We start from the raw sequence: 16,515 nt of genomic DNA on the forward strand, positions 1-16,515 counted from the left end.
GTGCTACTGTAGGTAAACTATGCTTGCCTTTTCAAGCTCTTTCGGACCTCCTGGCTAGAGGTCTCCTAGTAACCCAGATGCCCACCAGATCAACTGGCCTTTATTCATCAGACACAACGAAAGCGCACTTTGATCGACCAGAGGAGGCCATATCCCTTGCTAATAATTAATCCTGCACCCGCTGCCCTCTGAGCAGGACATGCCATGTCTGTCAGCACAGATCTAATGCCACAACTCCCAGACAACAGAGACACAGGAAACTAAAGGTTTACCATTGGCAGGAGCTGCCTCCATGTCAGGGGACGCAGGCTCTTCCAGGTGAGGAAAGACTTGTTTCTCCTTCCATTCAAACAAACCTGAAGAGGAGAAATAGAAGGAATAAACAGATGTTTTTGGTTTTAAATACGTTACTCCGTAAATCAAAATTTGCTTCATTTTACATGTGTATGAATATATGACAACTTTTAGACCCTACAAAAGTTTTTTTTTTTCCTGACATTTTCTGTATGGCATGAATTGTATTATTATTTATGCTCAGGCTCATTTAATAATATAACTAGTTCTGCACAACCACCATCAACAACCAATCATCAGGTTTTGTACAGAAAGGCACCAGTAAAAAAAAAAATAAATAAATATATATATATATATATATATATATATATATATGTGTGTATATATATGTCTAATATATATATATATATATATATATATATATATATATATATATATATATATTTGTGTATGAATTGGTTTGGATTTAATAAATACTTTTTGTATAAATTCCACTGTACAGTACATATCAATATGGATAGAGTAAAAAAAAAAAAAAAAAATCAAAGGTAGTGATTGAAATCAAAATAATCGATTATTTTTCAGGACTGACACAGTGGGTAATGCTGTCTAATAAAAGTTGACACGCCGCTTGAAATGACGCGATGTCTAGTGAAGCGTGAAAGCCTAGGCTGCTCTGGAAAAGCACTGGAGCAGCTCTCTGCCTCATTTCTGTCACTTCAGACTAGTCTGAAACACGTTGACCACGACTGCCCTCTGCAGCCCAGCCGGAAACTAAACACACCCAGAGCAAGAAAAAACATCCAACTGACAGCCGGAGCAGTTACCTGGCCCATGGGAAGGTTAAAGTCTCAATGTAACTCCATATAATCCCAAGACTCATAATAACAACAAATACACTCTCAAAGCGAACAAAAACATTAAACATAATTACAACCTCTTATTCTGTACAGAATTATTATTAAACCAATTATTGCTGTAATTCAAGTAGATGCAGCTCAAACCTACCATTCCATGTATCTACTGGTATCACTGGTTGATCATCTCTGAAACAAAGAAAAAACATTTAATAAAAAGTTACAAAGGCAAAAACTTATACTTTATTTAATTAACATCTAAACCTAATTATACTCCAATCTGACCTCATGGCTTTTAATCTGACTTTGCGCGGAGCACTCTCACACACTTTCACAGCATCCTCCAGCATCATTCCCAGGGTGCACTTCCCACATATATAAATAATCTTGTCATTGGGCTGGATGCTGCCCTCTTCACTAGCAGGGGAGTTTGGCACCACCTCCTGGACATAAATTCCCTGCCACTTGCTGCCAATACCCCCAGTTAGCTTGATACCTGCATAGACAAATCATTTGGATCACATTTTGAATTGAATACAGACTTACAAACCTTAAAATGTTTTTGTTCTTATGAAGTGATACAAAGTTACCCTGGTTTCCGCTACTATAAAGCATTTCCTCACCCAGTTGTCCGGATGGAGTCTTGGGAATGACAATGTCCTGGAGGCTGTCAGGAGGCGGCGGAGGGAGTAGATTTTGCACAGCTCTGCCCAGCAACATGTGCAGTCTTTTAGAGGAGGACCTGAGGATGCCAATAGCCACATCATCTGACACGCTGGTCACATCGTGACCGTTTACCTGAAAAATATATAAAAGGACACAATGTCAATTAAAATCACTTAGAATCAAATCAATTCTTATGAAATCTTTAGAGAGGAAGGTTCATTACTGCATATCTGTGATTGTGTTTCTAATGGTGGGAAAAGCTGTACCATGACAAGCCTGTCTCCTGCCCTCAGTCTGCCATCTGCTTTGGCCGGATTATCCAGGACATCCTGGACATAGAAGCAGTTGTCCAGTTTGCTCCTGGTTATTGTAAAACCGAAACTGCCACACCATGATTTGGTCAATGAGACAGTCAGTTCAAACTCCTTCAATACGTCCTAAAAGTAGAAGAAAAGAGATGTTAAACAACATTGCTTATCCTAGTTCACCATGCTAGACCAGCATTAAATAATAATAATACATTTTAGCACTTTATTTAAAAAAAAGCAAGCTTCTCAAGGCGATTCCACAGAAAACAGAAAAATTAACAATGCATGCATAAACGAATAAAATCAAGTTAAGACCATCCTAAAAATATGTTTTCAGATAGGATTTAAATAAATTAGGTATGTAGTGAATTTTAAAGTTGGAGCATTAACCAGCATTAAAATGTATGTTATGGGCTTGTACATCTATATACACAGAATCTTGTAGATTACAATCTGCAACTAGACGAATGTACTGTTACTTCCTCTACAGTCAAAAATTTACAGTCAATATTTCCCATATTACAAAAACTGCATTCTTCCATCTTAGAAACATTGCCAAGCTACGAAACACGTTATCTGTTTCTGATGCAGAAAAGCTAGTTCATGCATTCATGACCTCTAGACAGGACTATTGTGATGCACTTCTAGGTGGTTGTCCTGCTTCTTCAATAAGCAAGCTACAGGTAGTCCAAAATGCAGCAGCTAGAGTCCTTACCAGGTCAAGAAAATATGATCATATTACCCCAATTTTACAGTCTCTGCACTGGCTACCTATTCCGTATCAGCTACAAATTATAATTACTTACCTATAAGGTCCTAAATGGTTTAGCTCCTGCGTACCTAACTAGTCTTCTACCACGCTACAATCCATCACTCTCCCAGGTCACAAAACGCTGGACTTTTGGTAGTTCCTAGGATAACAAAGTCCACTAAAGGAGGTAGAGCTTTTTTTCATTTGGCTCCCAAACTCTGGAATAGCCTTCCTGATAATGTTCGGGGTTCAGACACACTCTCTCTGTTTAAATCTAGATTAAAAACGCATCTCTTTCGCCAAGCATTTGAATAATGTATCTTAAATTGTGAGTGTAGTTGCATCTGATCAAATGTGCATTCTTATTCTTTAGCTTGGGTTAAACTAATTAATTTTACTTTGTTGGATCAGCAGCTATGCTAATGATGTCTCTATTTGTTTCTATGTTTTGCCACAGGATTTACATCCCAGAACTAACAAATATTGCTACAAGTGTGACTGCATCATATAATAATTATTAATTATTAATAATGTTAATAATGTTCATCGTCTGGCTGACTACCTCTTTTATTAATTTTTCTAAAAATCCTGTCATACGTGCACAAACTGACAGTCACCACTAAGCTATTACTAAATTTTGTAGAAACATAATTTTCTTTGTAACGATTTGTATTGTAAAAAGCGCTATACAAATAAACTTGAATTGAATTGAATTGAATTGAATTGAATCTATAGGCAAATGCGATCAGACTTTACCCTTCTGGGATCTTCCTCATCCTCTTCTTCATCATCGTCCCAGCCGTTGTTGCTGGCTGAAGGGGTGGTGAACTGGGCATGAGGTTTTGTTGGGGAGGATGCTTGAGTTGCTTGTTGGTAGGATGGAGGTGTGCTTAGCAGTGATGGAGAAAGGTCCGGTGGAGGGGGCGGTTCATTGGACACAGCAATGCTGCTGCTTGGCAGAGAGGGTGCTGTGGTGGTGATGGTCAAGTATTCCTCATCAGCTATGACAGTCAGTCCATTAGCTGTGAAACTTGTCATGCTCTCTTCCACGCCTTCAGTTGTGTTACTGTGATTAAGACATATTTTATTCTTTCAAGATCATTGTCTTGTATGAATAAAACAATCCCAGTGTTTGTTTATAAATAAACCACAAGCGAAATCATTTTGTTGATCATTTCTCATTTATGTGGATTTGTACTGGGTAGCCCAAACTACAGTGAAATCTCATTGGTTCAAAAGTCCATTCCACATAGCTGCATATTAAACATTAAATATGAACTGACTGGGTTCCATTGTGCAGCATTTTTGTGTTCAGTGTAGACAGAAAAATGTAATTTACCAGAAACATATCAATTCCCATCTGGTTATTGCGGAGTGTTGGTTTTAATACATGGTTAGTTTTTGGGTCAAGGAGGATTTTCTTAATTTACATTACCATTCAAAAGTTTTGGGTCAGTAAGAATTATTTTTTTAAGTTTAATTTTATTCAACAAGGATGCATGAAATTGACCAAAAATGACAAAAAAAAAGGTATTTATAATGTTAATTCTTTTTATATATATTTCTAATAAATGCTGTTCTTTTGAACTTTTTATTCAAAGAAAAATGTATCACAGTTTTTTATAAAAATATTAGGCATCACAATTGTTTTCAGCATTCATAATTATGAGAACTGAGCATCCATTCAGGATATTAGTATGATTTCTGAAGGATCATGTCACACTAACAGCTAGAGATATGACTGCTGAAAATTCACAGGAATAAATTACATTTTAACATTAAAATAGAACGATATTACTATATTTATTGTATTTATGATTAAATAAATGCATTAAATGGCACATTTACATTTAATGTTCGGATCGTATTGATAATTTTATGGAAATTATCACATAGAAATAAACAGGGCTTTACCTGGAATAAGCTGAGACATGGTTGGTTGAGATGGTATCATCTTCTTGCTGATGGGCTGTAATTGCGGTTTCAGGGACTGCAGGACTTGGTGCTGTGTTGGCTGCTGTCACTTTTACAGTGCTTGGTGTTGGGGGTGGAGCTTTATGCTCATGCCCCTCCCCTATTATGTCATGAGGCTTTGGTTCTCCAGCTTCACTTGAGGATGGGCGTGGGGGTAGGGGTGGGGGTGCTGATATAGTCGTATCCACCAGCTCAGTATCTTTTTTCTGATGGGTCAAGAGGATCTCTGGGGTTTTCTCTGGGGAAACTTCTTTCTTTAGACCCATCTCTATCACCCGTTTCTTGAGGAGTTCACTAAATTCTGGGGCGACAGTCCTCACCTGCAGGTCTAGAGATCTGGCTCTCAGTGCACGGACTGGAAGTGTGTCAGGACCCTGTCAAAAAGAGATGCGAGTTTGAGAAATAACATGTCAAATTTAGAGTCAATGACAACCATGTAGCAATAAGGATGTTACCAGAGAGGTCTCAATGTCTGCAATTTCATCCCGTGAGGGTCTGCAGATTGACAGCCTGATCTCAGATGGACATTTTTGGAGGAGATGCAGAACTTCCTGTGGTAACAGAAAGACATGTACTACTGTTAAAAAGTCTGGACTCTGTAATATTTTTATTTTTATTTATTATAAATAATACATCTTTAACCTCATAGGAGAGGCCTCTGACAGGTTCTCTGTTGACAGCCAGGATTATGTCTCCCTCCAGAAGCCCACAATCCACTGCAGGCTGACCAGAAGGAAGGCTCTTAATATGCACCATGCTGTCCTCATCCGGACCCAGTTCAGATATGATGAAAGTGAACCCCAGGCTCCTGAGACTCTTCTGTAGCGTTACCTCCAGGAAGTTATCTGCCACAAACAAAGAACAGAACTCTCTCAATTTGTAGTTTATAATCAGTCCAGCCTAACACACACACACTAAAATCAGTTGTATGTAACTATTAAAGGACAGTTCATCAAAAAATGAAAAATTTAATAAAAAGATTTTATTTAATAAATATTTTATGTTCCGAACACATATGACCTACTATTCAACTTATTTATTTATATATTTTTATAGTGTTAACTGATCATTGAAATTCACTTTATTTTTATATTTGCATTTTATAAAAATTTTTTTTAAGGTTTTAGCAATTTGTCATGTGCTTTTGTAAGTTATAAATTTTTTTGTATTTAAATCATTCTAGTTAGCTTTATTTTATTGAAAAAATTTATCTTTTTTTATTTAATTTCAATTATCCAAAATTATTTTTAATAGTTTTAGTAAACAATAACAACACTAATCTGATATAGCATCAGAAGATTTGCAATATAGTCAAACGGTGTGTATAGTCAAATGATGCTTTTGCAACACTTCACTTTCGAATCATACAAGTTTGGAATGGCATGAGGCTGAGTAACTGATGATGGAACTTTCATTTTTGGATGTGCTATCTATTTAAAATAAACGAAATTTTGCATCCAAAAGAGACTGTTAAATCTGATGCAAAAAATACGCCAGTGCAAAAATGTAATTATGGTGATGTAATATATACAAAAAAACAATGTTCCTCTGGACGAGATCTAAATTTGGCTGGGTCTTTGAGTTACGTGGGTCTGGCAGCTAGCACAGTGTCACTGTCAGGTTCAGCTGAAATGTTTTGAAGTGTTTTCTCCCCATCTCACCATCTGACACAAAGCTGAAGTCCTTGGCCCTGACGGACAAGGGCGTTTCCATGGTCATATCTCTCCTCAGGGGGGTGGGCGTGCTCTGCGCACTGAAGGGTGAAGGAGATCTCTGTCTCTCCAATGTGGATGAGGCACTGTAAGTGTCCAACACCACTGGAGGCTCTCGTTCCAGAACCAGGCTCACCACCTGGAAATAACACCATAATTAATGCAATATGTCTTCTTATTTTAGCATATCAGCTGCACACCTAACATTCTCATGTCAATACTTCTGTTTAACACAAGGCATGTTACCTAACCAGTGCGTGTGGCAGAAGATCATGTGGCTGGTCAGCAGCTTAAGTGTGATAGTGTGTCAGTATGACGGTGCAGGGTTTAGCGTCATACCCCAGAAAATCTTATTAGCACAGACAAAAATAACGACCCACACATATGCTTTCACAGTCATGTGTCACTTTAAATCTTTCTTTTGTGCTGTCTGAGAACCCGTAAGACACAAGGGTGCTGATGTTGCTCCCTAAAGTAAATGACATGCTGAAGAGAGGACCAAAGGCCCTTCAGACAAAATGTGAACTTTCGCCCCTATGCTACAGTTACTTCTCAAAATGTCAGGTAAGATGAAATGAAAGTAACTGCTCTTTAACTGTTCACAAAAACAAACTTAATGCAAGTGCTCTGCTACTAAAGAAAATGAAAATGACTGCTACTAATGTATGAAAATATCACTGGAAAATATATATCACTTTAAATATGAAAAAAGATAGCTGACTTACATATGTAATCATGAGTGTTCGTGTCATACTGCGGGCTCAATCATACGCAATTACATAAACGGTTGTGATTGCACCGCTCAGAAGTAAAGCAAACACATGTCAGTACCTCCCCTGTCCTCTTCAGGCACTCTACTGCCTGCCTGTGTGTGACAGCACGCAGGTTACAGCCGTCCACCTCCAGCAGCCTGTCACCTGTCACACATACAAGAATTCATTGGGCTGTCATGCCTCACAACCAGTCAGGATGTTGCATATTCATCCTCATTAGCATGTTAGGGACACATCCAGGTCATATTTGTACGTCATCAAGGAGATTTCAAATATGCATAGTACACAACAGAACACAAACTGGAACAGATACCACTATGTCGAAAAGGGGTTAGTAAGGCTTTTGTTTTTTCTAAGATATTAGTATTTTGTTAAGCAAGGATTTTTGTCATCAAAAGTGACAGTCAATTTACTCATTTTAAATTTTATATTTATAAATAATACCGTTACAAAATATTTCCATTTCAAATAAATGCTGTTTTTGAATTTTCTATTCATCAAAAAAATTATTAAAAGAATATTGGGTTTTATAATTGTTAATGATGGATCCTAACCTATCTGTATTCGTCCATCTTGATCTGCTGCTCCTCCTGGTATCACGCTTTTGATGTAGATTCCTCCATGATGTACATTAGTGTTGATTCCCCCCTAAAAATCATTAAAAATAGTATCCTACTCCATGTTTTAAGATTTGAGAAATTAAATGAACACCATACTGAGTAAAAACTCACAGCAACACTGATTCCCAAGCTGCTGTTGATCTTTCTGAGCTCCATGTAGATTGTTTCACCTGGCTTTGAGCTGAAGCTGGAAGAATTAGACATCCTATCCTGTATAGGACGAATAATAGAAAATGATCTCGGTTAGCTTTTGTCCATGTCAGATGCTTTCTAATAAACTGAAGAGACAGCATCACTGTAAATCATACCTGAACATCCAGAATCCGCACCACAGGTATGTGCAGCCTTTTGCCCATTTTAGGAGTCATGATGTTGGAGAGGGTCTCCTCCAGCTCCTCCATCACAGGCCTGTACTCTGCACTCAGGGTGCTTTGAGAGCCAAAGCCTCTTTCCAGCATCATCCCTAAATTACTTGTAGCCAGTGAGGTCTTACTGTCCCGAAGATCCTCTACTCAGGAACCAAAAAATTGAAAAAACTTACCTTACAGTGGTTAGTTTTTTTTCTTTTAAAGATAAAGGTACAATTACCATCAGCAAATGTACTATAATTGCAAAAATAAAGGTATACAGTAATGGCTTGCTGGGATAGGATAATTTATTTTAATACAAAAATGTACACACTTCATCTTTAATATAGTTTTATAGTTTAACTATAAAGACAGATGATGACAAATATGTAATTCATTGGTACAATATGAAGACATACGTTTGGGTTGGGACACTATGAGCTCCACTTCATCTGGGCTGCTCTGCAGTATGGCAGCAGCTATATTAAACGTCACTCCCTCTAGACTGATCTTATTCATAGAGATCAGCCGACCACCTAAACACAAACAAAAGAAAATGAAAGACTGTTTCTTTTTTCTCTTTTTTTTGGCATAAAAGAGGGAAAATGTTCAGGATATTTACCTGGTCTGATTCTGCCATCCCTATCAGCTGGTCCGTCGGGAACGATGGATGCAATGAAAATTCCAAGATCTAACTTCCCTGTGTTGTCCTCCCCGACAATTACAAAACCTTTTCATCAAAAGGGATATATCAGCATTTTGGAGCAGGATTACTTCAAATGCTTAATGTATCATAAAAGATGCACACTCACCGAAACCAAGTTTGGGATCCTTCTTTAAAGTTACACAGATGATTTCTCTCTCTGGGGTTGTTCTTGTGGGTGTGTCCACTAAAAAAGAAATAAAAAGAAAAATGGATCAAAAAATGACACATACTGGGTATAGAAAAGAATCACCTCCCTTTAAAATAAAATTGTTTTTTTTTTACTTTGCATCCTGAAATGAGGATGGACACATTTTTTGTTTTATCCAGCTGTATTTACTTGGTGCAGCTTACAACATCCAAGTGAAAGATATAACACCAAAAAAAATAAAATAAAATAAAAAAAACAATCTCTGATTTGGAAAAAGGATCACCACCCTTGTGTCAGTATTTTGTTGAACCACCTTTTGCTTTAAATACAGCCTTTAGTTTATTGGGAAATGTCTCTACTAACTTTGCACACCTAGACTTTGCACTATTTGCCCACTCTTCTTTGCAGAACTGCTCAAGTTCAGTTAAATTGTTAATTGATGGTGACCATTTGTAGACTGCAGTCTTCAAGTCATTCCACAGATTTTGAATGGGGTTTAAGTCTGGGCTCTGACTAGGCCATGCAAGGACATTCACCTTTTTCTCCTTCAACCACTGTGAGCATAGTTTTCCTGTGTGCTTTGGGTCACTGTCATGGTTGAAGGTAAATCTTCTTTTCATTGCCAACTTTCTGGCAGAGGGCAGCAGATTTTCCTCAAGAATTCGATAGTATTTTGCCCCATCCATTTTTTCTTCTATCCTGACAAGTGCTCCAGTCCCTGCTGCAGAGAAACACCTCATAACAGGATATTAGCATCTCCGTGCTTCACTGTAGGAATGCTGTTATGTGGATGGTGAGCTGTATTGGATTTCCACCAGATATAAGGTGTTGAGGCCAAATAATAAATTTTTTGTCTAATCTGCCTCAGAATCTTCAGTCTGCATTTTGGCCTTTCTTGAGGAGTGTTTTTTGTTTTTGTTTTTTTTTGCAACCCTCCCATACAAGCCACATTTGTGGATATTTTGTGATATTGTTGTCACATGCACACAATGACCATTCTTTGTCATAAATTCCTCCAACTGCTTTAGAGTTGCTGTAAGCCTTTTGGTAGCCTCTCTGACCAATTTCCTCCTGGCTCTTTCATCCTGTTTGGAGTGAAGTCCTGATCCAGGGAGGGTCTGTATTGTACCATATACCTTCCACTTCTTTGCTGTGCTTCTAGGCATTGATAAATCCTTTGAAAAAGTTTTGTATCCATCTCCTGACTTGTGCCTGTCACAACTTTATCCCGGAGATATTCTGACAGTGCCTTGCCACCCATAACTGATTGTTTGCTTCAGTTGCACTACCAAGTATTGAAAAACTCCAGGAAAGCTCTTTTCATACTGAGCTAATAACTGATCACAGTCGAAAGTCAAATGGCTTTGTGTTCATTAGCTACACCTGATTGGTTTACAACTAATTTTAGGAGGGGGTGATCCCTTTTCCAACTCAGTTATTCTGTTCTAAAATGTTGGTGTTATATCTTTTACTTGGATGTTATAATTTGCACTGAATAAATACAGTTGGATAAAACAAAAACTGTGTCTGTCTTCATTTCAGGCTGCAAAGCAACACAATTTGATTATTTTCTATACCCACTGTATAATATAAACCCAATAATACAAATTCAATATCCTATTTATCATGTAATATTGAGCATAACTTAATTTTTTTATGTTCAAAGCATGTTTTTGAATTTAAATGTTGTTTATAATCAGTTCTCTTAAGATTAGGAAAAGTTATGAAGTAGCTATCAATTTGTTTTTGAGGCATTTAAAATGGTCCTGGAATTTTTAAGAACCTAAAAAGAACATGAGGGTTATATATTTACATTACAAATATTAGAAATATTATTATCATAGAAACATAAGCTAATTGTTTAAAGTCAAAGTCAAACTTTAAAATTAAATCCAGAAAGAAACTTGTTTACCTCTTATAGATGAGGTGGTGGAATGGACCTCTAAGTCATGCTTTTGCAAAGAGACATTGGACATGATACGATAAACTGGAGGACTGAATGTTTCTGGAGGGCTGCAAGTAAGGAAGATCAACACAATATGATAAATATTTGGTTTTGTATTGTGATTTTAATGTTGTGCAGAGCAGATCTAGTAACACACCTGTTGCTTTGGCTCTGGTCTTTCAGCTCGCTTGGAGTTCTTGCTTCAGGGATGTAATTTACTTTGCTCGGTTGCCGAATCCGAACTCCGATTTTTGCTGACAGGTCATCACAAGACTTGCTCATGGAGTCATTTGGTAACACATTCAAACCAATATTGTTGAGCACAATCTCCGAGGAAGACAGCCTCTTTATCTGATCTTGTCGAGCACGGCATATTGATGCATATTTTGCCACATTGTCATCTAGGATGAAATATAAGAAAAAATAAATAACTGCCAGTTGACAAACTAACTGTGGCTGATGAAAATGATAAACTAATAAAAAAAATTCTCGAGTACACTGGAGCACAACCCTTATCTATATTCAACTTCAAATGACTCTGTATACAGAAATAACTGTACACACCTGAGGCTAAACAGTAAGTCAGCTGACGAGAGGTCATCTCACTGTGAAACTTGTGCTGGGCTGAGCAGAGGTTCAGGAGGTACTGTGCGATCTTTGAGCTCTCTGTCACAAAGGAGTGCTTCTTCCCACTCGGGCGGCACTCAATGCTAAATTTTCGTCTCTTTGACAGGATTATTGGAAAATGATTAAAATCTCATCATAATAGTGTTCTGAACTTCAAATAGCATGTTTCTGGATTTCTCAAAGTAAAAAAAAAAAAAAAACCTAAACAAGCAATATAAGCCACATAAATAATAAACTCACACTTGTTGAGAGACTGTCTATTTCTGTCCAGGGAAATCTGCGGGTTAACACCCGAGAAATGTTCTTGACTTCATAAACCATAATTCCTTTGGCACAAATTCCCAAAACCAGCTCTCCAATAATAGGTTTCCTTTCACGGGCAACTCTGTGGAACAGCACCCCATACTCTGGCAGCTGCTGTGCAATCTATAAAAGCAAAAAAGACACTTGAAATACTGACAAACTTTGATCAAATAGCCAGATGTTTGAGCAAAACTACTATTATGTAAAAAAGCACCCTTCTAAGCATTACAAGAGTAATTTTATAATTTTATAATTTCTAACTGAAAGCCAAAGAAAGAACCTTTAAGAACTCCATCTCAGCCTCATCTGGAAGCATGTGGGCATTATTGGCATGTAACCTTGGCAACTCCTCTCTTAAACAGGGCAAGGCCACTTTCTCTATGACTCTCTTAGAGATGTACTGCTCCATTTGGAAATAGTTCTTCCCATAAACCTGAAAAAGTCAGTGTGATATTTCAAAATAGAGTCTAGTTAGATCTGTTGAAAGTTCTAATGTTCATTAATATCTCACTCACTTCAGGCATATAATCTCCAAACTCAGCCTGCAGTGCTAACGCAGCAAGAAACAATGCAGTCTCCTCATTACAGTACACTCTGTCCTCCAGAACGTCCCTCCTCAGCTGGAGATAGTACTGGTGTTGTGTAAGTCTATGCCTTCAAAAAAAGTGACATTAGAATAAAAGAGTACAACTTCATTGCAAACTATTAGATATAATGTCCATTAAGGACCCCGTGAAATCACTTGACAAGGGCAGTTTTCTTTTGGTTCATTTTCATGCAAGAAAATATCTTTAAATGTGTTCAAAAGTTAAGAGCTTAGTAAGGTTTTTTTTTATGTTTTAAAGAAGTCTCTTATACTCACCATGACTGCATTTATTTGATCAATACAGTAATATTGTAAAAAAATATTAACATTTGATTATATATTTTCAAATGTAATTTATTCACGTGATGGCAAAGCTTAATTTTCAGCAGCTATTTCTCCAGTCTTCAGTGTCACATGATCCTTCAGAAATCATTCTAACATTTGGTGCTCAAGGAAAAATTTCTTATTATTATCAATGTTGAAAAAACAGTTGTGCTACTCAACATTGTTGTGAAAGCCATGATATACTGTTTTCAGGATTCTTTGCTGAATAGAAAATTTAAAAAAAGCATTTATATGAAAATATATATATTTTTTTCCATTATAATTGTCTTCATTGACCTTTAGTCAATCTAATGCATATTTGGTGAATAAAAGTAATAACTTTTGAAAGAATAGTATAAATATACTAAAAGTTTGTTTTTATAGTAAATTAGCACATACTGTAGATGACCCCAAACCTGACAGACGTAGAATCAAAGCCTCAAAACAGAGATATCATGTGGTCTTTAAATAGACCATCTAAATATTATGTATGTGCAAACTGTAAAGGGCCATTCACACAGAATGCAAAGCAATGGAGTGAAAAAAATATAGAGAAATGTTTTATTTAATTTGAACTTCTTTTTACTTATGCACATAGTTTTTAGAATGGCGTATCAATGCAATGGTCAAACACATCTGTCTAGCATGTTTACATATAAAAACAATGGAAAAACAGCACAGTGGAATGCAAAAGTGTGTTCTGTGTGAATAGCCCCTAAGACAGTAGAAAAAGACATACAGTATGTAGGAGATGTCATCAGGGAAAAATCTGACACGGAGAAAAAGTGTAAATGTTGCAGAAGCCACTTTCTTCCAGTAATCTGGGGCAACCTTTGAGATTTTTGTCTCAGGGTCCAAAAAGAAAAATTCACCATCTAAATGAGAAAAAAATTAATTAACGCTCAATTACTTAAGTTAGACTGCCTCAAAATGTACATTACAAACACTTGATCCTTTTACAGTCATTAAAACCACACAAGAGCACACAAAGGTATATATATAAAGATGGAATTACCATCAATGAAAGCAAGGCCAAAGTAAAAGTGCTCCACAAGGTTAGCGTGTGCCACAACCATGTCGAAGACATCTCTCCCACGGGACTTGATGTCACATTTCACTGCCACACACTGTTCATTTGGCATAATCACATTAACTTCCCTTTGTGACAAGCCTGACTTGCCTTTCTTTGACTGTATCGATCGAAAGAGAAAGGGGGAAGAAGCTAAATATACAACACACAAACTTAGCAGTAAAGTTGAACAGAAGTGCTGAACGCTTAAAACTGAAGTGCGTTATATAGGTAACCAAAAGTACTAAGACATAGTTTACCACTATAGATCCCGGCAGCTCCAAAACTATTTGAGGTTCATCAATCATCCTGGTAAATTCAGGCCCAAGACTCTACAATTAAAACATGGAAACATGCAGTTAACAAGCATAGGATTCAGCAAACATATTATTGTACAACACAGATGCTAAGTACATTACCTTGGCTTTCCTTCCTAGGCTGACTGCAGACTCACTAACAGTGATACAGGGACTGGACGGTCGGGTTTCACCCTTTTTGGGAACATTGAGGCATGTACTTTGTGACAGCCAACAACTTGTGCTTCGTCTGTGGTGAAGCCCCGGTGGAATTCTGGGATAACAAAGCATCAGAGATTGACATTAACAGCACTAATAGTTAAAAGCCTAATTTTACATTTAAAAATGCATAATACTACTACTAACTTGTTTGGACCCAGAGAGGATGTGATTTGATTAGGTTTACTTCTGAGAGACCAGGTTTTCTGTTGTTGGGAAATTCCTGGTGGGGAAAAAATCAGCTAAACTGAATATTGACAAATAAATTTAAATAATTAGCTATTGTATGTCTAGATGCTCTACAATAAAGATAAAAAAAAATAATTTAAGAAATTGACATTTTAAACTAACAATAAATTCACTAAAGATGTAAATGTGATATACTTTACTGTTTAAATGTTTAGTTTTTTTTTTAGCAAGGATGCATTAAATTAATCAAAAGTGACATTAAAGTCATTTATAATGTTACAAAATATTTCTATTTTAAATACATGTTGTTCTTTTTATTTTTAACTTTCTATTCATCAAAGAACTTTGGAAAAGCTTGAGCACCAAATCAGCATATTCTAATAATTTCTGAATGATCATGTGACACTGACGAATGGCTCTTGACAATTCAGCTTTGCCATCACAGGAATAAATGACATTTTAAAATATATTAAAATAGAAAACAGTTATTTTAAATTGTGATGATATTTTACAAGATTTCAGTTTTTACAATATTTTTGATCAAATTAACTTGGTTAAACTAAGAGTTTTTTCAAAAACATTTTATATATATATATATATATATATATATATATCTATATATATATATATATATATATAAATCCTAGTGTATGAATTTACCTTGCTTTAGCTCGGAGTCCAAAGACAGTCTGCGGGTCTCTCCTGAAGCTCCGTTCTCCTCTGTATAACCAGGATATGGTCCACGCTTACCTGCTCAACAGAGACCTGATCACTACCGACATGTAACGCACACTGTGCATCCACTGCATACACAGCAGTTTATACTCTGCACATGGTTGCACAAGTAACCTCTGGAAAATGACCAAAAATAAGATCACTACGCTTTACATTACAGTTTGTGTTTAAGAATCAGCGCTTTGAGCCTGATTACAACCTTTTGTAATCCCATGTTCGGTTTAAGTTAAACCGTTAATCCTATTGTGGACACTATTTTATTGGTGCGGTGGTGCTTTCTTATGCACATGCTAGTCAAACCTGCAGGGTTTTACTAATTACATTTTTAGGATAAACATTATAATCCAAGGAATATGTTGGGATTACCACTGAAATGGTTAGTTAAGGACAGCGTTTGAGACAAATAAGTGGCATTCACAGTCACTTAGACTTGTTATGCAAAGGATCTGACCTTCACAGATTCTAACATGACAGGCTAAAACTCTTCTATAAATACCCATCAAAACAATGAACATGCATATGCATCAAAACATCATATCACATTCACATGCAATAAAAACATTTTCAAATATGAAACAAAAATATAAATATTATTTTCATATTTTTAACTCATTTGACAACACTTCTTTACACTTTCACAACTATAAGAACATAAGAGGACGAAATTCCTACCATGTAGTCTTTCTCTGATCATCTGACTTTTCCCACTCAACTGCACAACATTTTCAGTTAAAGCAGCTCGATCCACCTGGAAATGAAGTCTCATGAACCTCTTGGCTAATATTTTTCTAAATTGAGCAATTGAGACGTAAATGAGGTATGAATGATAAATGCTCTTTTTTAACTCACAGTGTCTTGGAAGACGTCCTCTACCAGTTGTTTGATGACTTTGTTGGGAGGAGGCAGCAGAGATGCTTTGTGATGTGATTCACACACCTCCAAGATAGAGTTAAGGTTGTCTCGTCGATGGGCCATGTCCTCACACATGCTCAGTAGAAGGCAGTTCAGAGAGTCACTTAGCTGAATGGGCTGAACGAGCAGAAAAAAACGTTTATTTTCAGATTGA

General features: G+C 36.7%; 1 protein-coding gene and 1 long non-coding RNA gene across 2 annotated transcripts in view; one reads left to right on the forward strand and one right to left on the reverse strand.

Annotated features, from left to right (window-relative positions):
• The window catches only part of LOC132110613 (tyrosine-protein phosphatase non-receptor type 13-like), a 29,596-nt gene that overhangs the window by 8,421 nt on the left and 4,660 nt on the right, over positions 1 to 16,515 (reverse strand). The window contains exons 6-36 of the mRNA XM_059517353.1: positions 16,299 to 16,478; positions 16,122 to 16,197; positions 15,375 to 15,464; positions 14,673 to 14,748; positions 14,430 to 14,580; positions 14,271 to 14,342; positions 13,957 to 14,131; positions 13,681 to 13,816; positions 12,547 to 12,685; positions 12,312 to 12,464; positions 11,969 to 12,154; positions 11,666 to 11,825; positions 11,259 to 11,502; positions 11,069 to 11,169; positions 9,115 to 9,192; positions 8,925 to 9,032; positions 8,722 to 8,838; positions 8,264 to 8,463; positions 8,067 to 8,165; positions 7,890 to 7,983; positions 7,394 to 7,479; positions 6,512 to 6,701; positions 5,493 to 5,695; positions 5,306 to 5,401; positions 4,791 to 5,224; positions 3,633 to 3,942; positions 2,084 to 2,254; positions 1,775 to 1,949; positions 1,437 to 1,647; positions 1,303 to 1,340; positions 273 to 356 (exon numbers count right to left, since the gene is read on the reverse strand). Of these exons, the coding sequence (XP_059373336.1) occupies positions 273 to 356; positions 1,303 to 1,340; positions 1,437 to 1,647; positions 1,775 to 1,949; positions 2,084 to 2,254; positions 3,633 to 3,942; positions 4,791 to 5,224; positions 5,306 to 5,401; positions 5,493 to 5,695; positions 6,512 to 6,701; positions 7,394 to 7,479; positions 7,890 to 7,983; positions 8,067 to 8,165; positions 8,264 to 8,463; positions 8,722 to 8,838; positions 8,925 to 9,032; positions 9,115 to 9,192; positions 11,069 to 11,169; positions 11,259 to 11,502; positions 11,666 to 11,825; positions 11,969 to 12,154; positions 12,312 to 12,464; positions 12,547 to 12,685; positions 13,681 to 13,816; positions 13,957 to 14,131; positions 14,271 to 14,342; positions 14,430 to 14,580; positions 14,673 to 14,748; positions 15,375 to 15,464; positions 16,122 to 16,197; positions 16,299 to 16,478 (4,633 nt within the window). The remainder of the gene's footprint in view (positions 1 to 272; positions 357 to 1,302; positions 1,341 to 1,436; positions 1,648 to 1,774; positions 1,950 to 2,083; positions 2,255 to 3,632; positions 3,943 to 4,790; positions 5,225 to 5,305; positions 5,402 to 5,492; positions 5,696 to 6,511; positions 6,702 to 7,393; positions 7,480 to 7,889; positions 7,984 to 8,066; positions 8,166 to 8,263; positions 8,464 to 8,721; positions 8,839 to 8,924; positions 9,033 to 9,114; positions 9,193 to 11,068; positions 11,170 to 11,258; positions 11,503 to 11,665; positions 11,826 to 11,968; positions 12,155 to 12,311; positions 12,465 to 12,546; positions 12,686 to 13,680; positions 13,817 to 13,956; positions 14,132 to 14,270; positions 14,343 to 14,429; positions 14,581 to 14,672; positions 14,749 to 15,374; positions 15,465 to 16,121; positions 16,198 to 16,298; positions 16,479 to 16,515) is intronic.
• Positions 161 to 16,428, forward strand: LOC132110614 (uncharacterized). Its single transcript, XR_009424666.1, has 4 exons — positions 161 to 318; positions 12,552 to 12,673; positions 15,385 to 15,496; positions 16,301 to 16,428. It is a non-coding gene; the product is annotated as an uncharacterized LOC132110614 (long non-coding RNA).

Source organism: Carassius carassius, chromosome 30 (assembly GCF_963082965.1).
Source record: "Carassius carassius chromosome 30, fCarCar2.1, whole genome shotgun sequence".
In the NCBI taxonomy this organism is placed as follows: domain Eukaryota; kingdom Metazoa; phylum Chordata; class Actinopteri; order Cypriniformes; family Cyprinidae; genus Carassius; species Carassius carassius.